At 34.5% G+C, this 22,500-nt stretch overlaps 1 protein-coding gene across 3 annotated transcripts in view; it reads left to right on the top strand.

Annotated features, from left to right (window-relative positions):
• The window catches only part of LOC133634200 (transcription activator BRG1-like), a 52,033-nt gene that overhangs the window by 27,146 nt on the left and 2,387 nt on the right, over positions 1-22,500 (top strand). Inside the window, exons 23-33 of one of the 3 annotated variants that reach the window (XM_062027285.1) lie at positions 2,768-2,814; positions 2,892-3,058; positions 5,525-5,688; positions 12,474-12,734; positions 12,811-12,888; positions 16,320-16,538; positions 16,613-16,875; positions 20,384-20,492; positions 21,806-21,907; positions 21,978-22,110; positions 22,201-22,340. In XM_062027285.1, the coding sequence (XP_061883269.1) occupies positions 2,768-2,814; positions 2,892-3,058; positions 5,525-5,688; positions 12,474-12,734; positions 12,811-12,888; positions 16,320-16,538; positions 16,613-16,875; positions 20,384-20,492; positions 21,806-21,907; positions 21,978-22,110; positions 22,201-22,340 (1,683 nt within the window). Of the gene's footprint in view, positions 1-2,767; positions 2,815-2,891; positions 3,059-5,524; positions 5,689-12,473; positions 12,735-12,810; positions 12,889-16,319; positions 16,539-16,609; positions 16,876-20,383; positions 20,493-21,805; positions 21,908-21,977; positions 22,341-22,500 lie in introns of all 3 variants that reach the window. The other 2 variants (XM_062027283.1, XM_062027282.1) reach the window with 2 other exon arrangements.

Genomic DNA, 22,500 nt, shown 5'->3' with positions numbered 1-22,500 from the left:
AGAGATGTTTCAAAAAGTAAAATGTATGACTTTTTAAAACGCCGCTGTACGGAGTGGTACATGGACATAGGGAAAAGTACAAGAGCAGTTGCGTCTCCCAGTCATACTTGCCAACCCTCCCGATTTTCCCGGGAGACTCCCGAATTTCAGTTCCCCTCCCGAAAATCTCCCGGGGCAACCATTCTCCCAAATTTCTCCCGATTTCCACCCAGACAACAATATTGGGGGCGTGCCTTAAAGGCACTGCAATTGCGTGCCGGCCCAATCACATAATATCTACACTGTAAAAAAAAAATCCTATTTTTATGATTAATTTACTCTAAATTTCTACTGTAATTTTTCTATTTTTTTTTAAATAGTTTATAAAACTGTAGAATTGAAGACATTATCTGTAAATAAACAATCCGCCTGTTATTTTAAGTAATATGCCAGTAATGACAAACTATGTATATTTCAATTTTTTTTACAGAAAAATACCAAATTAATTATACATTAGCATTTTCTGTTTTCTTCAATTACTTCAAATTCATGTAAAATTACAGTAATTATCTTTCATTAAATATGTAGCTTGTTGTATAAAAGTCTATGTCCATACTAACAATCTAACTGGTATTTTTCTGCAGAACTGTTTGCATCGTCACTTTATTAAAGGTGGTTGATCTTAACAATTCAGAAAAAATCTGTAAAATAATGGTATTTTTCTGTGGAACTGCCAGCATTGTCACTTCATTAAAGGTGTTTGATCGTAATAATTTGGGAAAACTCTGTAGAATAAAGGTATTTTTCTGCAGAACTGTTTGCATCGCCACTTTATTAAAAGTGGTTGATCTTAATAATTTAGTAAAAATCTGTAAAATGATATTTTTCCGCAAAACGTTTCATGAACATTTCTGTAAATATAATGTTTTTGATCATTATTTGGTTTACAGTGTTTTACTTTAATTTTATGGTTTTCGTTTGGCAGCCGTAGCTGCCAGTAGATGACCGTTTTTTTACAGATTTTTTTTTTTACAGTGTACGGCTTTTCACACACACAAGTGAATGCAAAGCATACTTGGTCAACAGCCATACAGGTCACACTGAGGATGGCGTATAAACAACTTTAACACTGTTACAAATATGCGCCACACTGTGAACCCACACCCAACAAGAATGACAAACACATTTCGGGAGAACATCCGCACCGTAACACAACATAAACACAACAGAACAAATACCCAGAATCCCTGCAGCACTAACTCTTCCGGGACGTTACAATATACACCCCCTGCTACCCCCTAACCCCCCCTAAAATGCCGCCCCACCCAACCCCGCCCACCTCAACCTCCTCATGCTCTCTCAGGGAGAGCATGTCCCATATTCCAAGCTGCTGTATTGAGGCATGTTAAAAAAAATAATGCACTTTGTGACTTCAATATTAAATATGGCAGTGCCATGTTGGCATTTTTTCCCCCATAACTTGAGTTGATTTATTTTGGAAAACCTTGTTACATTGTTTAATGCATCCAGCGGGGCGTCACAACAAAATTAGGCATAATAATGTGTTAATTCCACGACTGCATATATCGGTATCGGTTAATATCGGAATCGATAAGTAAGAGTTGGACAATATCGGAATATCGGATATCGGCAAAAAAGCCATTATTGGACATCTCTAATTAATACAACTTATTTTTGCTTGTAATGAGCAAAAAAAAACCTGCCAATGGGAAAAGTCGAAATTGTCTTGGTAAGATTTTTTGAAAAAATACATATTTCAGTTGTAAAAACTTTGAATTCATCTTAAAATTAGTAATTTAAACGTATTATTAGCTATTCTTACTAGTATTGTGAAGTCATGTGTCTTATAACAAACTTTTGATACTCAAAAGTAGTATTTTTTTACCTCCAATCTATTGCCTAAAGACAATCAATCAATCAATCAATGTTTACTTATATAGCCCTAAATCACGAGTGTCTCAAAGGGCTGCACGAGCCACAACGACAAGTTCTTATGTCTCACAGATTAATAACTATTGCTCGTTAGTTGAGTTAGTTCCGGTTTATTACAATTACAATGTAATGCATCACATATTCCCAGTTGTTTCCTTATAGCACATCCGAAAAGGAGCAGGAAGAAGCAGAGCTTATTTAGTCCTACCCCTTTTCATATCATAGCAGTTTCATCCCATTTCTTTGGTCTCTGTTTGAATAAATAAATGACTTGAAATAAGTTTGTTTAGATACTTTGACTAGGATTTAGAAGAGTTTTTCCCAGTGTGGCGCCCTCACAAACGATCATAAAACACACACATTCCTAGCTTTTGCTACAATATTAAACATTTAAAAGAATATAAATATTCAACATTTGCCAGGAGAGGAGAGTAAGGAGCAGACGGAGGTAGGAATGGGAGGGGGCTGTGAAATAAGTCTGCTTTGGCATATTTTTGCAGAAAAGTCCTTTCTCATCACAATTAAAAAGCTGCTGTATGGTACGAAGCCATAATCTCTTCAAATACAGATTGGCTGCCTAAAATGAAGGAATGAATGAAGCGAGTCATATTTGGCGTGATCTAAAAGTTTGTAAATGGAAAGGTTTGCATATAGAGGGGTTTGTAAATCAAGGTACCTTTGGAGATTAGGAGCAGGGAAAAGTAGGTAAGGGGTATGACGAAATAAGGTGTGACCTCAATACTATAACCCTTTTTAAAAGCGGCTACTTGTCATGATTTGTGATTTTTTTAAAATTGCCCTTTCACAATAAAAGTTGACGTTGACTTGTTTGCAGGAATCCTTCTCTGAACATTTAGGTTTCTCTGGTGGGATAGTCCAAGGGTAAGTGCTGACACGCCCACACACAGTGCATGTGTTACCAGTTCTTACCAGGTGTATCCCCCCCTCTACCCCGTCAGCGCTGACCTGTATCGAGCGTCAGGAAAATTTGAGGTGTTGGATCGAATCCTCCCCAAACTGCGAGCGACCAACCATAAAGTGCTGCTCTTCTGTCAGATGACCACACTGATGACCATCATGGAGGACTACTTTGCATACCGCAGCTTCAAGTATCTGCGTCTGGATGGTACAGTTCTCTCTCCTTTCTTGGTTTCAGTTCATGAAATTGGCTCTTTTTGCTCCTGGACTGAATTCACACTTCACTTTTATGGTGATTACAGTGTTTTCCGGACTATAGCGCGCACCGGTATACAAGCCGCACCCACAAATTTTAAGAAAAAATAATATTTTTTCATATATAAGTCGCACCAGACTATAAGCTGCAGACATATACGTTGTGAAATGAGTTATTTACACAGAAATATTCTGTAAATGTTTATTTACATACCTTAATTGTCTGTAACACGGCAGTAAAACGGCTGATCCAACAAAACGTCAGTCATCGTCATGGACCCACTAGTTGCGGAAGCTAGCTCTCCAATCAATAACTCCACGGTGACGTTTTGGTGACTTTACTGAGGAATTGGTGAAACTGAAACAACACAAAAAGAATGCCCATTGTAAGTTAATGATACTAACACAGACAAACGTGTTAGCATTGTAGCTAACGCTAACGACGCTAGCTTCATTACATTACGGTAGCACGTACAAATATGCATGAATACACGCCTACAGACATCGCACATGGGACGGTTTAGTGAGTAAGAATTGTTTTAGTTACAAACCCCGTTTCCATATGGGTTGGGAAATTGTGTCAGATGTAAATATAAACGGAATACAATGATTTGCAAATCGTTTTCAACCCATATTCAGTTGAATATGCTACAAAGACAACATATTTGATGTTCAAACTGATAAACTTTTTTTTTTTTTTGCAAATCATTAACTTTAGAATTTGATGCCAGCAACACGTGACAAAGAAGTTGGGAAAGGTGGCAATAAATACTGAGAATGCTCATCAAACACTTATTTGGAACATCCCACAGGTGTGCAGGCTAATTGGGAACAGGTGGGTGCCATGATTGGGTATAAAAGTAGATTCCATGAAATGCTCAGTCATTCACAAACAAGGATGGGGCGAGGGTCACCACTTTGTCAACAAATGCGTGAGCAAATTGTTGAACAGTTTAAGAAAAACCTTTCTCAACCAGCTATTGCAAGGAATTTAGGGATTTCACCTCCGTAATATCATCAAAGGGTTCAGAGAATCTGGAGAAATCACTGCACGTAAGCAGCTAAGCCCGTGACCTTCCATCCCTCAGGCTGTACTGCATCAACAAGCGACATCAGTGTGTAAAGGATATCACCACATGGGTTAAGGAACACTTCAGAAACCCACTGTCAGTACCTACAGTTGGTCGCTACATCTGTAAGTGCAAGTTAAAACTCTCCTATGCAAGGCGAAAACCGTTTATCAACAACACCCAGAAACGCCGTCGGCTTCGCTGGGCCTGAGCTCATCTAAGATGGACTGATACAAAGTGGAAAAGTGTTCTGTGGTCTGACGAGTCCACATTTCAAATTGTTTTTGGAAACTGTGGACGTCATGTCCTCCGGACCAAAGAGGAAAAGAACCATCCGGATTGTTCTAGGCGCAAAGTGTACAAGGCAGCATGTGTGATGGTATGGGGGTGTATTAGTGCCCAAGACATGGGTAACTTACACATCTGTGAAGGCACCATTAATGCTGAAAGGTACATACAGGTTTTGGAGCAACATATGTTGCCATCCAAGCAACGTTACCATGGACGCCCCTGCTTATTTCAGCAAGACAATGCCGAGCCACATGTTACATCAACTTGGCTTCATAGTAAAAGAGTGCGGGTACTAGACTGGCCTGCCTGTAGTCCAGACCTGTCTCCCATTGAAAATGTGTGGCGCATTATGAAGCCTAAAATACCACAATGGAGACCCCCGGACTGTTGAACAACTTAAGCTGTACATCAAGCAAGAATGGGAAAGAATTCCACCTGAGAAGCTTCAAAAATGTGTCTCCTCAGTTCCCAAACCTTTACTGAGTGTTGTTAAAAGGAAAGGCCATGTAACACAGTAGTGAACATGCCATTTCCCAACTACTTTGGCACGTGTTGCAGCCATGAAATTCTAAGTTAATTATTATTTGCAAAAAAAAACAAAGTTTATGAGTTTGAACATCAAATATGTTGTCTTTGTAGTGCATTCAACTGAATATGGCTTGAAAAGGATTTGCAAATCATTGTATTCCGTTTATATTTACATCTAACACAATTTCCCAACTCATATGGAAACGGGGTTTGTTTATTGTAAAACTGACAAACGTCGCTTGGAGTGATGAATGAAGAATCCGTACAAGTAGAAACGCTATGGACGGCTAGAAGAGGGAATGGCACTTCTACTTCCGGTTGAAAGCAGTGAGAGAACTCGTCCAAAAGATTGGCGCCGTAGCACAAACGATAACACATTTTTAGTGTGTTTGTGTCAAAATGTAAGCGCTAAAAAGTCCTACAAAAGGCCTTTCACCCAAAGTCAGACGGGATAGGCTCCAGCTCACCTTCGACCCTGAACAGAGAACGAGTGTTGGAAAATGAATACATGTGTTGTCGCTCCTCAAAAGGTACCACCAAGGCTGAAGACCGAGGAATGTTACTGAAGACCTTCAACGAGCCGGGGTCCGAGTATTTCATCTTCTTGCTGAGCACTCGGGCAGGAGGCCTCGGCCTCAATCTCCAGTCTGCAGACACTGTGGTCATCTTTGACTCGGACTGGAACCCGCACCAGGTCTTCTTTTGATTGACTTGTTTGGATTTAGAGTAACTTTTCAATGTAGGAAATAATGGAAATATTACGTTTTGGTATCAAAACTTTCAAAGCGTCATAAAACCTATGTTAACTGTGCAAGGTTTTAACTAGTCTAGTGTTGACATTCTTTACTGTGTAAAATAGGTGGGTAGGTAGGTAGGTAGGTCTTTATTGTCATTGCACAAGTACAACAAAACTTTGTTTTCAGCACAAACCCGTTCAAGATTAGACAAACAAACAGTGTACAGGGTTACAGAACAGGAACGCTGATGGGTCGCCACAAGGCTCCCTGTAAAAGATGGGAAAAAGGTCAACGCTGGGGGAGGATGTGTAAAAAATACAATCTAGACTGGGCTCCTAAGGAGAGTGGGGGGAAAAAACTCCATAGCAAAGCACATATCCATATTACAACATAAAACTCAAGACTTGCAACAGAGGGGAGGGAGTGGGGGCTATGGTGGAGGGCTGCAGCTCTTCAGGCGCTGCCCAGCGGTCCATTACCCCTAAGGAAATCAAGCGTCGAGAGCGTTGGATGGGGGGGTGGGTATTTGTGTGTAGCGTATATATTTTTTGGATGCATGCGTGTGTAAGCCTGCAGCGTGTCTCTGTTCCGCGGCCTTGGTGTCATGCAGCCGCTAGTCAGTCCAAAGTCAACAACAACAGGTGTGTGTCCATGAGAGACAAGAAGGGAGTTTGTTGTGTCTTCGCCGCACTGTCCTTCGGGAGAGTCTCCAAGCCAGGGAAACAAAGTTAGAATGTTGCTTTTCACTCTAAATTGTCTATGACTGGTCCTCAAATTCATCCTGCAGGGCAGACAGTCCGATGTTATCCAAATCACAAGAGTGTCCACAGTTCTGCCCGCATCCTCCAATCATTTGTGGCAGCTTTGAGGTACTTTTGAAGACTGCCAGCAACTTCCAATTTGTCGACAAACCAGAGCAACGCTTCCTCCAATCAGCAGATGTCCTGTTGTCATAATTCCGAATAGGTAGATCTCTTCACGTCCTCGACTGACATCACGATATAGTTATTTTCTATATCGCACAGAGACAAACCCGCGATATGTCGAGTATATCGCTGTATCGCCCAGCCTCAGTTCCAATGTTTACATTTGGAGAGCAGTGCAAAAAGAGGCAACAAGAAAGTTTAGACAAGACAAGACAAAGAAGCAAGCAGGAGAGATAAGGGAGAGGGAAGGGCAGCGTCCGCCCTCGATGAGAGCCAGTGAGAAAGGGCTTAACACTGCTAAGGTGTCAACAAAAACAGTTCGACTTAACTTTAAAGGGGAACTGCACTGTCTTATTTGTATTTTGTCAACCGTTTACAATCCTTATGTAAGACAAGAACACGTTTTTCTTTTTTTATGCATTCTAAATCGTAAATAAATGTTAGCATAATGTTAAAAGTCACAAAGGGGGGGCGCCATCACACATGAAGGATATCCGGGTCCCGGCACCAATTGTCGTAAATGATCCGAGTTCTTTTTGTTTGAACAATGAAGGATCGATTACATACTGTATTATACATTATTATTTATATTATGCCGTACATTTTATGCTTTACTATCACTTATTTGTACATTATTAACTGTCATGTCTGTGTTGATCATGTTTTTGTTTGGCCATGTGTTTGGCCATGTGCTGTTTTGTTTTTGGACTCTTTGTGCACTTTTGTTTGTTTTGTCACCATAGCAACCCATTAGTTTTCACCTGTCATGTCACGCACCTGTTTTCACGTTCGGACTCACACACCTGTTGTCTGTATTATCTAAGTCCATTGTTTTCTGTTAGTCTGCCTGGCGACATCACACTTTATGATCACTCTTCTTCATGCCATGTTCACAGTTCCATGCCAAGTAAGTTTTTGTTTCTTGTTCATAGTTTTTTTGCCTTTGTGCAAGTCTTTTATTTTCATAGCCACGTTTTGTACTTCCGCCTTGTGCGCGCTTTTTGTTTATTCCTTTTTGTAGTCATTATGAAATCATGTACCCACCTTCACACCACGTATGGTCCAAATCATTTGCACCACGCGAGAACAAATCACGCCATAGTCCACGCCTTGACAATTAACGACTTAGGGTAAATGTGTTTCCTGCAAAAAACACTTAAAATATGTACAGAATATTTTTCTTTTAAGTAAAAAATTCATTTTTTCCCCCCCAAAAATCCACAAATTTGCAGCAGCACAAATGCCGACGGCGTTAGTTTCACTTTTTAGACTGAGTTACTGAAATAGATTTAAATTTCTTGTTAAGATTGCTTCGCTTTTTGGAAAAAGTAGCTCAAAAAGGCACAACAAATTTATGTTCACTTTGCTGCAAGTTTTATAAAGACATGTATAAAAAATATTATATAATTATATATATATATATATATATATATATATATATATATATATATATATATATATATATATATATATATATATATATATATATATATATATATATATATATATATATATATATCCAAAAAACATATATGAGGCCGGTTTGTAAGAAAGTTGGCTGTAAAAGTGAGTGTTGTCGCATTCACACATGTAGGACATCCGGGTCACGGCACCAATTGTCGTAAATTACCAGAGTTCTTTTTGCTTGAAAACTCAAGGATCAATTGCATACTGTATTATTATACATTATTACTATAATACGCTTTACTGTCACTTATTTGTAAATTATTAACGACTGAGGGTAAATGTGTTTCCTGCAAAAAACACACAAACAAAAATGCATTTTTTTCCCCAAAAATTCCACAAATTTGCAGCAGCACAAATGCTGACGTGTTAGTTTCACCTTTTAGACTGAGCTACTGAAATAGATTAAAATTTCTTGTTAAGTTTGCTTCGCTTTTTGGAAAAAAGTAGCTCAAAAAGGCACAACAAATTTATGTTCACTTTGCTGCAAGTTTTATAAAGACATGTATCAAAAAAAAAAAAAATATATATATATATATATATATATATATATATATATATATATATATATATATATATATATATATATATATATATATATATATATATATATATATATATCTCCAAAAAACATATATGAGTTAAGAAAGTTGGCTGTAAAATCGAGTGTTGTCGCAGTCACACATGTAGGACATCCGGGTCACGGCACCAATTATCGTAAATTACCCGAGTTCTTTTTGTTTGAAAACTCAAGGATCAATTGCATACTGTATTATTATACATTATTCTTATATTACACTTTACTGTCACTTATTTGTAAATGATTAACGACTGAGGGTAAATGTGTTTCCTGCTAAAAAAAACACTTTTCTTTTAAGTAAAAGATATCATTTGATTTCCCAAAAAAAATCCACAAATTTGCAGCAATGTGAATGCTGACGGTGTTAGTTTCACTTTTTAGATGACATAAAAAAGACATATGAGACCGTTTTGTAAGAAAGTCGACTGTAAAAGCGATTGCTGCCGCAGTCACACAGGGGGCACCATCGTACATGCAGGACATCCGGGTCTCGGCACCAATTATCGTAAATGATCCGAGTTATTTTGGCTTCAACACTCAAGGATCAATTGCATACTGTATTATTATACAATATTATTATTTATATTATGCCGTACATTTTATGCTTCACTATCACTTATTTGTAAATGTATTTCCCGCAAAAAACACTTAAAAAATATCTACAGAATATTTGTCTTTTAAATAAAAAAATTCATTTTTTCCCCAAAAATTCCACAAATTTGCAGCAGCACAAATGCTGACGTGTTAGTTTCACTTTTTAGACTGAGCTACTGAAATAGATTAAAATTTCTTGTTAAGTTTGCTTCGCTTTTTGGAAAAAAGTAGCTCAAAAAGGCACAACAAATTTATGTTCACTTTGCTGCAAGTTTTATAAAGACATGTATCAAAAATATTAATTATATATATATATATATATATATATATATATATATATATATATATATATATATATATATATATATATATATATATATATATATATATATATATATATATATATATATATATATATATATCTCAAAAAAAAAAAAAGAGTTAAGAAAGTTGGCTGTAAAAGCGAGTGTTGTCGCAGTCACACATGTAGGACATCCGGGTCACGGCACCAATTGTCGTAAATTACCCGAGTTCTTTTTGTTTGAAAACTCAAGGATCAATTGCATACTGCATTATTATACATTATTCTTATATTACACTTTACTGTCACTTATTTGTAAATGATTAACGACTGAGGGTAAATGTGCTTCCTGCTAAAAAAAACACTTTTCTTTTAAGTAAAAGATATCATTTGATTTCCCCAAAAAATCCACAAATTTGCAGCAATGTGAATGCTGACGGTGTTAGTTTCACTTTTTAGATTACATAAAAAAGACATATGAGACCGTTTTGTAAGAAAGTCGACTGTAAAAGCGATTGCTGCCGCAGTCACACGGGGCACCATCGTACATGCAGGACATCCGGGTCCCGGCACCAATTATCGTAAATGATCCGAGTTCTTTTGGCTTCAACACTCAAGGATCAATTGCATACTGTATTATTATACAATATTATTATTTATATTATGCCGTACATTTTATGCTTCACTATCACTTATTTGTAAATGTATTTCCCGCAAAAAACACTTAAAAAATATCTACAGAATATTTGTCTTTTAAATAAAAAAATTCATTTTTTCCCCAAAAATTCTACAAATTTGCAGCAACACAAATGCTGACGGTGTTAGTTTCACTTTTTAGACTGAGCTACTGAAATAGATTAAAATGTATTGTTAAGTTTGCGTCGCTTTTTGGAAAAAGTAGCTCAAAAAGGCACAACAATTTATATTTATATATATACATATATATATGTGTGTGTATATATATATATATATATATATATATATATATATATATATATATATATATATATATATATATATATATATATATATATATACACACAAAAAACTTATATGAGACCAGTTTGTAAGAAAGTTGGCTATAAAAGCGAGTGCTGCCGCAGTCACACATGTAGGACATCCGGGTCCCGGCACCAATTATCGTAAATGATCCGAGTTCTTTTGGCTTCAACACTCAAGGATCAATTGCATACTGTATTATTATACAATATTATTATTTATACTATGCCGTACATTTTATGCTTCACTATCACTTATTTGTAAATGTATTTCCCGCAAAAAACACTTAAAAAATATCTACAGAATATTTTTCTTTTAAATAAAAAAATTCATTTTTTCCCCAAAAATTCCACAAATTTGCAGCAACACAAATGCTGACGGTGTTAGTTTCGCTTTTTAGACTGAGCTACTGAAATAGATTAAAATGTATTGTTATGTTTGCTTTGCTTTTTGGAAAAAGTAGCTCAAACAGGCACAACAAATTTATGTTCACTTTGCTGCAAGTTTTATAAAGACATGTATCAAAAATATTAATTATATATATATATATATATATATATATATATATATATATATATATATATATATATATATATATATATATATATATATATATATATATATATATATATATATATACATATATATATATACATATATATATATATATATACATATATATATATACATATATATATATATATATATATATATATATATATATATATATATATATATATATATATATATATATATACATATATATATATATATATATATATATATATATATATATATATATATATATATATATATATATATATATATATACATATATATATATATACATATATATATATATACATATATATATATATATATATATATATATATATATATATATATATATATATATATATATATATATATATATCTCCAAAAAACATATATGAGTTAAGAAAGTTGGCTGTAAAAGCAAGTGTTGTCGCAGTCACACATGTAGGACATCCGGGTCACGGCACCAATTGTCGTAAATTACCCGAGTTCTTTTTGTTTGAAAACTCAAGGATCAATTGCATACTGTATTATTATACATTATTCTTATATTACGCTTTACTGTCACTTATTTGTAAATGATTAACGACTGAGGGTAAATGTGCTTCCTGCAACAAAAAAAAAGCACTTAAAAATATGTAAAGAATACTTTTCTTTTAAGTAAAACATATCATTTGATTTCCAAAAAAATCCACAAATTTGCAGCAATGTGAATGCTGACGGTGTTAGTTTCACTTTATAGATTACATAAAAAAGACACATGAGACCGTTTTGTAAAAAAGTCGACTGTAAAAGCGAGTGCTGCCGCAGTCACACATGTAGGACATCCGGGTCCCGGCACCAATTGTCGTAAATTATCCCAGTTTTTTTTGCTTCAACACTCAAGGATCAATTTCATACTGTATTATTATACAATATTATTATTTATATTATGCCGTACATTTTATGCTTCACTATCACTTATTTGTTAATGTGTTTCCCGCAAAAAACACTTCAAAATTTATTTTTCTTTCAAGTAAAAAATGTCATTTGATTTCCATAAAAATCTATAAATTTGCAGCAATGTGAATGCTGACTGTGTTAGTTTCACTTTTTAGATTGAATTACTGAAATAAATTAAACACATAAAATATATTGTAATTTATAGAAATTAATCTAGATATTCTTCTTGTCATAACATTTCTTGTTCAGGCTGCTTCTCGTTTTGGGAGAAAGTAGCTCAAAAGGCACAAAAAGTCCCCCAAGTTGTTTGTACTTATTAGCGTAAACAAAGCAACAAATGGCGATATGAACATATTTAAAGTACTCCATGTTTGTCTCCAGGACCTGCAGGCCCAGGACAGAGCTCACCGCATAGGCCAACAGAACGAGGTGCGGGTGTTGCGCCTGTGCACCATCAACAGTGTGGAGGAGAAGATACTGGCCGCCGCCAAGTACAAACTCAACGTGGACCAAAAAGTCATCCAGGCCGGTATGTTCGACCAAAAGTCTTCCAGCCACGAGCGCAGGGCCTTCCTGCAGGCCATCCTGGAGCACGAGGAGCAGGACGAGGTCTGGGGTCAGGAAGTGTGTCTACGTATAAACGTGTGTGTGAGCGACACAAACACACTCGCCACGTTCCAGAGGCCTGGCTTTCTGATTCTATGCTTCGCCACTTCAGGAGGAGGATGAGGTCCCGGACGACGAGACGGTCAACCAGATGATCGCCAGGAGCGAGGAAGAGTTTGATCAGTTTATGGTGAGTGTGGATCCACTCATGATTAATGACTCATCATTGTTACATTGCAGATAGCCATCAAGTTGCACACGCCAACTGACACAAAGTAACTCTTACCTCATAGCTAGGGGAGGCTTTAAATAACTAAACATTGTGTACACAATACAATAAATAATATTTAAATATAATAAGAATGATAATAATCTAAAAAATTTAATTTAAAAATAGGTAATTTACATACATACACACTTAAATATTTTTTAAATAATTTTTTATATTATTATTATTTGTATTTTATTTATTATTATATACATACACAGTGTAGTATATATATATATATATATGTGTACATATACCGTAATTTCCGGACTATAAGCCGCACCTGACTATAAGCCACACCAGGTAAATTTAGGGGAAAATACAGATTGCTCCATATATAAGCCGCACCCGACTATAAGCCGCAGGGTTTTGATGTGTAATTACCGTAGTATATAGGGGTTCCTGCTACCACGGAGGGGATTGTCGGGACAGAGATGACTGTTTGGGAACGCAAAGCGTCCCATTTATTAACAATAAATCTTTCAATCATTCAATCAAACTTTCACATCTTTGACATGGCGAACAGCATTCGTGCAGAGTACAAATAATACAACGGTGCAAAGTAATACAAAGTGCTCGCCTGTACGTTATCAAAATAACCAGCCTACCGGTATATGAAAAGTCAGTCTTTAATCATTGTGTCATCGTCTTCCTCCTGCGTACTAAAACCACCGAAATCCTCCTCGTCGGTGTCGGAGAAGAACAGGCCGTAAATAAGCCGCACCCTTGTATAAGCCGCAGGGACCAGAACGAGGGGAAAAAGTAGCGGCTTATAGTTCGGAAATTACGGTATGTATCTATGTATATATATATGTGTGTGTATGTACCGTATTTTTCGGAGTATAAGTCGCTCCGGAGTATAAGTCGCTCCGGAGTATAAGTCGCACCGGCCGAAAATGCATAATAAAGAAGGGAAAAAACATATAAGTCGCACTGGAGTATAAGTCGCATTTTTGGGGGAAATGTATTTGATAAAAGCCAACACCAAGAATAGACATTTGAAAGGCAATTTAAAATAAATAAAGAATAGTGAACAACAGGCTGAATAAGTGTACGTTATATGAGGCATAAATAACCAACTGAGAAGGTGCCTGGTATGTTAACGTAACATATTATGGTAAGAGTCATTCAAATAACTATAACATATAGAACATGCTATACGTTTACCAAACACTCTGTCACTCCTAATCGCTAAATCCCATGAAATCTTATACGTCTAGTCTCTTACGTGAATGACATCAATAATATTATTTGATATTTTACGCTAATGTGTTAATAATTTCACACATAAGTCGCTCCTGAGTATAAGTCGCACCCCCGGCCAAACTATTAAAAAAACTGCGACTTATAGTCCTAAAAATACGGTATATACATATGTATATATACATATATACCTACATAGGTGTATATATATACATGTATGTATGTCTATAAAGTATATATACATATGTATGTATATACATGTGTGTGTATATTCATGTGTATATATATATGTATGTATGTATGTGGTATGTGTAAATATATGCATATATACACTACCGTTCAAAAGTTTGGGGTCACATTGAAATGTCCTTATTTTTGAAGGAAAAGCACTGTACTTTTCAATGAAGATAACTTTAAACTAGTCTTAACTTGAAAGAAATACACTCTATACATTGCTAATGTGGTAAATGACTATTCTAGCTGCAAATGTCTGCTTTTTGGTGCAATATCTACATAGGTGTATAGAGGCCCATTTCCAGCAACTATCACTCCAGTGTTCTAATGGTACAATGTGTTTGCTCATTGGCTCAGAAGGCTAATTGATGATTAGAAAACCCTTGTGCAATCATGTTCACACATCTGAAAACAGTTTAGGTCGTTACAGAAGCTACAAAACTGACCTTCCTTTGAGCAGATTGAGTTTCTGGAGCATCACATTTTTGGGGTCAATTAAACGCTCAAAATGGCCAGAAAAAGAGAACTTTCATCTGAAACTCGACAGTCTATTCTTGTTCTTAGAACTGAAGGCTATTCCACTAAATTGTTTGGGTGACCCCAAACTTTTGAACGGTTGTGTATGTATAAATGTATGTATGTGTATATGTATATATATACAGTATGTCTACATACAGTATGTGTATGTATAAACGTATGTATGTGTATATATGTATGTATGTATCTATATGTATGTACAGTATGTGTACATATGTATGTATATACTGTATGTGCAAAAACGTATATTTGTATGTATGTACGTATGTATATGTATACATACGTAAATACGTATGTATGTATATATGTGTACAAACGTAAATATGTATGTATGTGTACATGTGTACATACGTATATATATATATATATATATATATATGTGTACCTATATATACGTATGTATATACGTGTACCTATATGCGTATGTATATATGTGTACCTATATATATGTATGTATGTATATATGTGTACCTATATATATGTATGTATGTATATATGTGTACCTATAAATACGTACCTTTATATGTGTACCTATATATATGTATGTATATACGTGTATCTATATACGTGTACCTATATATGTATGTATATACGTGTACCTATATTTATGTATGTATGTACTGTATGTGTATACGTGTACCAATATATAAGTATGTATGTATATATGTGTATATATGTATGTATGTATATATGTGTACCTATATATACATATGTATATTTGATACAGTAAAAGCAGGTCAGATAGATAAGAAGGCGCAAGGCTGTTAAGACATTTGAAAACTAATAATATAACTTTAAAATTAAATCAATCAATCAATCAATGTTTATTTATATAGCCCTAAATCACAAGTGTCTCAAAGGGCTGTACAAGCCACGACGACATCCTCGGTACAGAGCCCACATACGGGCAAGGAAAACTCACCCCAGTGGGACGTCAATGTGAATGACTATGAGAAACCTTGGAGAGGACCGCATATGTGGGTAACCCCCCCACACTGCAGCGACTTTAAAACTGGTGTAATGTGCTCCCGCCCCCAGCTCCTCGTCGTTTTGTAATAATTGTGGCGTCCTGATATTCTTTTTGGTCTAGACCAGAGAGCAGGACATTCTAATAGTCGAAACGACAGGAAATAAAAGCATGACCAACACCTCGGTGTTGCCCTGAGAGGGAAATGGGCGGAGTCTGGCTATGTTGTAAAAAATGTGTATATGTGAGATAAAAGTCAGCTCAAAGTCCAAAATCACACCCAGAATTGTCTATAGATTATACAAACTGATGCTGCAGCATGTAAAGATCCAAAGGAATGGGACCTAAAACTGAGCCCTGGGGAACCCCACACCTTATTTGAGGGTGACTGATTGACTTGGTTGCCTCACAGCGTATGGACTTGGACAGGCGGCGCGAGGAGGCCCGCAACCCGCGCCGCAAACCTCGCCTGATGGAGGAGGACGAGCTGCCCACCTGGATCATGAAGGACGACGCCGAGGTGGAGCGCCTCACCTGCGAGGAGGAGGAGGAGAAGATGTTCGGACGGGGCTCTCGCCAGCGGAAGGAGGTGGACTACAGCGACTCCCTGACGGAGAAGCAGTGGCTGAAGGTAACCGGAGCGAAAGGGGGCGGGGAAATAAGAGGTGGACGCCCGTGAGTGTCTGGCTTTTCACCCCCGAGCAGGCGATCGAGGAGGGCACGCTGGACGAGGTGGAGGAAGACGTGCGCCACAAGAAGACCACGCGCAAGAGGAAGCGGGACCGAGACCCGGACCTCCCGGTGCCCTCGTGCTCCTCGGGCGGCCGAGGACGAGGAGACAAGGACGAGGACGCCAAGAGGCAACGGAAAAGGGGGCGGCCGCCTGTGGAGAAGATCTCCCCCAACCCTCCCGTCCTGACCAAGAAGATGAAGAAGATCATCGACGCTGTCATCAGATACAAAGACGGGTAGGAGACTGAAACGCTTATATTATTAGTATTATATATTATATATAATAGTTCTACTTTTTATTTACATTTGTGTCGAGGGGTGGAATCAAGAGTAAATAAAATAAATGCAAAATAAATAACATGAAATAATAAATACAACTATTATTAGTAAAATCACTGTTAAATTAGGAATGTTTAAAAATATATATATAAGCACATCTTATAACATATAAATAGCATGACAATTTGAAGCAAAATGCTATGCACCTTTGTCCAGATCTGCACCAACACCTGTTTTTTTGTAATCCACAAAAATGTAAATATTGTACTAATATAGAAATACAATTAATAGTTCAAATAGTAATACTACTACTACTATGATACTTGTATTATATATCATTTTATTTTTTGTAGGGGGGGTGGAATCAAGAGTAAGTAAAATAAATACAAAATAAATTACATGAAATAATAAATACAATATTATTAGTAAAATCCCTCTTGAATGTTTTTAAAAAAAATATGTATAAACACACATCCAATAGCATCATTAAAATGTAAAGAAAAATGCTATGCACCTTTGTCCAGATGTGCACCAACGGTGTGTTTTTCTAATTCACCAAAAAATTAATATTGTAATATATAAATACAATTAATATTTCAAATAGCAATACCACTACTATATTATTAGTATTATGTATAATATATAATCATTTTTATTTAAATGTGTATAGTGGGGTGGAATCAAGAGTAAATAAAATAAATACAAAATAAATTACATGAAATAATAAATACAACTATTGTTAGTAAAATCACTCTTGAATGTTTAAAAAAAATATGTATAAACACACATCCAATAGCATCATTAAAATGTAAAGAAAAATGCTATGCACCTTTGTCCGGATCTGCACCAACAGTTTTTTTTCTAATTCACAAAAAAAATAATATTGTAATATATAAATACAATTAATATTTCAAATAGTAATACCACTACTATATTATTAGTATTATATATAATATATAATCATTTTTATTTAAATGTGTATAGTGGGGTGGAATCAAGAGTAAATAAAATAAATACAAAATGAATTACATGAAATAATAAATACAACTATTGTTAGTAAAATCACTCTTGAATGTTTTTAAAAAAATATGTATAAACACACATCCAATAGCATCATTAAAATGTAAAGAAAAATGCTATGCACAGTTGTCCAGATCTGCACCAACGGTGTGTTTTTCTAATTCACCAAAAAATTTATATTGTAATATAAAAATACAATTAATATTTCAAATAGTAATACCACTACTATATTATTAGTATTATATATAATATATAATAATTTTTATTTAAATGTGTATAGTGGGGTGGAATCAAGAGTAAATAAAATAAATTACATGAAATAATAAATACAACTATTGTTAGTAAAATCACTCTTGAATGTTTAAAAAAAATATGTATAAACACACATCCAATAGCATCATTAAAATGTAAAGAAAATTGCTATGCACCTTTGTCCAGATCTGCACCAACGGTGTGTTTTTCTAATTCACCAAAAAATTAATATTGTAATATATAAATACAATTAATATTTCAAATAGCAATACCACTACTATATTATTAGTATTATGTATAATATATAATCATGTTTATTTAAATGTGTATAGTGGGGTGGAATCAAGAGTAAATAAAATAAATACAAAATAAATTACATGAAATAATAAATACAACTATTGTTAGTAAAATCACTCTTGAATGTTTAAAAAAAATATGTATAAACACACATCCAATAGCATCATTAAAATGTAAAGAAAAATGCTATGCACCTTTGTCCGGATCTGCACCAACAGTTTTTTTTCTAATTCACAAAAAAAATAATATTGTAATATATAAATACAATTAATATTTCAAATAGTAATACCACTACTATATTATTAGTATTATATATAATATATAATCATTTTTATTTAAATGTGTATAGTGGGGTGGAATCAAGAGTAAATAAAATAAATACAAAATGAATTACATGAAATAATAAATACAACTATTGTTAGTAAAATCACTCTTGAATGTTTTTAAAAAAAATATGTATAAACACACATCCAATAGCATCATTAAAATGTAAAGAAAAATGCTATGCACAGTTGTCCAGATCTGCACCAACGGTGTGTTTTTCTAATTCACCAAAAAATTTATATTGTAATATAAAAATACAATTAATATTTCAAATAGTAATACCACTACTATATTATTAGTATTATATATAATATATAATAATTTTTATTTAAATGTGTATAGTGGGGTGGAATCAAGAGTAAATAAAATAAATTACATGAAATAATAAATACAACTATTGTTAGTAAAATCACTCTTGAATGTTTAAAAAAAATATGTATAAACACACATCCAATAGCATCATTAAAATGTAAAGAAAATTGCTATGCACCTTTGTCCGGATCTGCAGCAACAGTGTTTTTTCTAATTCACAAAAAAAATAATATTGTAATATGTAAATACAATTAATATTTCAAATAGTAATACCACTACTATATTATTAGTACTATATATAATACATAATCATTTAAATGTAAATTTGTGTAGTGGGGTGGAATCAAGAGTAAATAAAATAAATACAAAATAAATTACATGAAATAATAAATACAACTATCCATCCATTCATCCATTTTCTACCGCAACTATTATTAGTAAAATCACTCTTAAATTATGAATGTTAAAAAAATATATATAAACACACATCCAATAGCATCATTAAAATTTAAAGAAAAATGCTATGCACCTTTGTCCAGATCTGCACCAACTGTGTTTTTTCTAACCCACAAAAAAATTAATATTGTAATATATAAATACAGTTAATATTTAAAATAGTAAAACCACTACTATATTATTAGTATTATATATAATATATACCGGTAATCATTTTAATTTTAATTTGTTTATTAATATACAGTAGGCACCGCATTATATTGAAAGCTATTTGTATGACAGTAAATTTAATTGGTTCCGGCCCATTAAGTTGAGTGAATGAATTATAAATCAAATATTTTCAAAGCTAGCACATATAAAACCTTCTAAACACAATTTGAACATTATGAGAGCCCTCTAGACATGAAATAGCAACACATGGCCACCTTTACTCTCAAAAAAGCGAGACGAGCTGTTACCTGAGGCTGAGCCAATCAGTGGCCACGATACTAAACAGCAAACTAATTGGTTTGATCTCATCTCCCAACAAATGCTGCACTGTAGCGCTGATATTTTTAGTTTTTTTTTAGCCATTTTTATGCTGGAAAATGCTTAATTTAGGCCAAAAACATGTTGATTACGCTTAAATATTCTTTTAAACAAAACTAAATCCACAATTGAGGGAAGCCGCAAAGTTTGAAGCGTGATGTGTGGAGGGATGACTGCGCCCAGTTCTACATCACTAAATTCATCCTAGGTCTGAAGGTGCCATGTTGATATTATTGACTAGCGTTGGTCTCATGATGATGATGTCATGTCGTGCAGCACCAGTGGTCGTCAGCTCAGTGAGGTGTTCATCCAGCTGCCGTCAAGAAAGGAACTGCCCGAGTACTACGAACTCATCCGCAAGCCTGTGGACTTCAGGAAGATCAAGGTATCGTCGGAATGTTGTTCGCTAACAATAATTTAAAAAAAGCAATTTTTAGGGCAATATAATATGCGAAAAAATATCAAAAATGTTCTTTTTTTTTTAAAATAATACATTTTTTTAAATACATTTTTATGCCATTATAATTTTCAAAAATAGAAATGTATTTTTTTGTTTGTTTTTAATAAGATTACATTTTTTAAAAGCCGTTTTTAGGCCAACATAATTTCAAAAAAGAACTTTTCTTTTTTAATAAGAATTAATTTTTCAAAAAAAGTTTGAGGCCAACATAATTTTCAAAAATTACATTAAAAAATGTTGTTTAAAATAAGAATACATTTTTTCAAATACATTTTCAGACCATCATAATTTCCAAAAATGTAAATGCATTTGTTTTTTAATAAGAATCCATTTTTAGGCCAACGTAAAAATAAAAATAAAAAAAATTTAATAGGAATCCAATTTTTTTTTTGATAATCAATTTTTTAAAAAGCCATTTTTAGGGTGACATAATTTACAAAAGTGGAATTTTTTTGTTGTTGTTTTTAATAAGTTAACATTTTTAAAAAAGCAGTTTTTAGGCCAACATAATTTTAAAAAATATTTTTTTTTAATAAGAATTAATTTTAAAAAATATTTTTTTAATTACAATTAATTCAACTAAAAAGTTTTTAGGGCAACATAATTTTCAAAAATGAAATTTTCCCCCCAAATTTAAAAAAAATAAGAATCACTTTTTTAAAAAAGATGTCAGGCCATCATGATTTCCTACAAGTAAAATGCATTTGTTTTTTAATAAGAATCCATTTTTAAAAAGCTATTTTTAGGCCATTGTAATTTTAAAATATCGAAAAATACCTTTTTTAAATGTATTTGATAAGAATACAATTTTAAAAAAGCCATTTTTAGGGCAACATAATTAGCAAAAAAAATATAAAATTAAATTTTTTTTTTTAAATGTCAATGTATTTTTTTTCTTTTAATAAGAATACATTTTTAAAAAGTTGTTGTTAGGCCATTATAATTTTAGAAATGCGGTTTGTTTCTTTTGAATAAGAATACATTCATTTAAAAAGACGTTTTTAGGCCATCATAATTTAAAAAAAATAAAAAATAAAAAAATGTTTTTTTTTTATTAAGAATCAATTTCTAAAATGGCATTTTTAGTCCATCTCCATGCAACCAGAAAAAAAAGTTTCATGATAATAATTATACCAAATAATACACTGCGAGAATCGGTTTGAATCCAGAAAGGATTCTAAATGGTTCAGTGCCCAGAGATTGACACCCTACTAACTAACAACCCCAACCGACACTAGGAGAAGATTCGGGGCCACCGCTATCGCAGTCTTGGCGACCTGGAGAGAGACGTCATGCTGCTCTTCCAGAACGCTCAGACCTTCAACCTGGAAGGCTCTCTGGTGAGACCCCCGCACCTCCTCCTGTCCCCCACCGCCTCACCATGACGTACGCTGTCGTTGGCGCGAGCAGATATACGAGGACTCCATCGTGCTGCAGTCGGTCTTCACCAGTTTGAGGCAGAAGATCGAGAAGGAGGAGGAGAGCGAGGGCGAGGAGAGCGAGGAAGAGGATGACGAGCAGGACGACGGATCGGAGTCTGAAAGTAGGAAAAGTCTGCCTCTGGGACTGACCTTGGAGGACTCCCTTTTACTCCTTGTTCTGCGTGTGTGTGTGTGTGTGTGTGTGTGTTCAGCTCGTTCTGTCAAGGTGAAGATCCGACTGGGCAGGAAGGAGCGAGGAGGAGAACGAGGAAAAGGACGTAGCAGACGATCGGGACGCACCAGAGCCAAGCCTGTGGTTAGTGATGACGACTCTGAAGATGAACAGGAGGAGGTAATTCACTCTGCTGGTGTTCCAGAAATTCTGACCGGGCAGCACAGTTAGTTACGTTATAGCGTCCTCAAAAATTTAAACATTTCAAAGCGAGACTGGAGTTTATGCATGTTTTATATAAAAGTGACGTCGATACATTTTTAAGACCTTTCAAAATCGT

This window comes from Entelurus aequoreus, linkage group LG18 (genome assembly GCF_033978785.1).
Source record: "Entelurus aequoreus isolate RoL-2023_Sb linkage group LG18, RoL_Eaeq_v1.1, whole genome shotgun sequence".
NCBI classification, from domain to species: Eukaryota; Metazoa; Chordata; class Actinopteri; order Syngnathiformes; family Syngnathidae; genus Entelurus; species Entelurus aequoreus.
The sequence above is the reverse complement of the archived record's forward strand: the minus strand, read 5'-3'. Positions and strand labels throughout refer to the sequence as shown.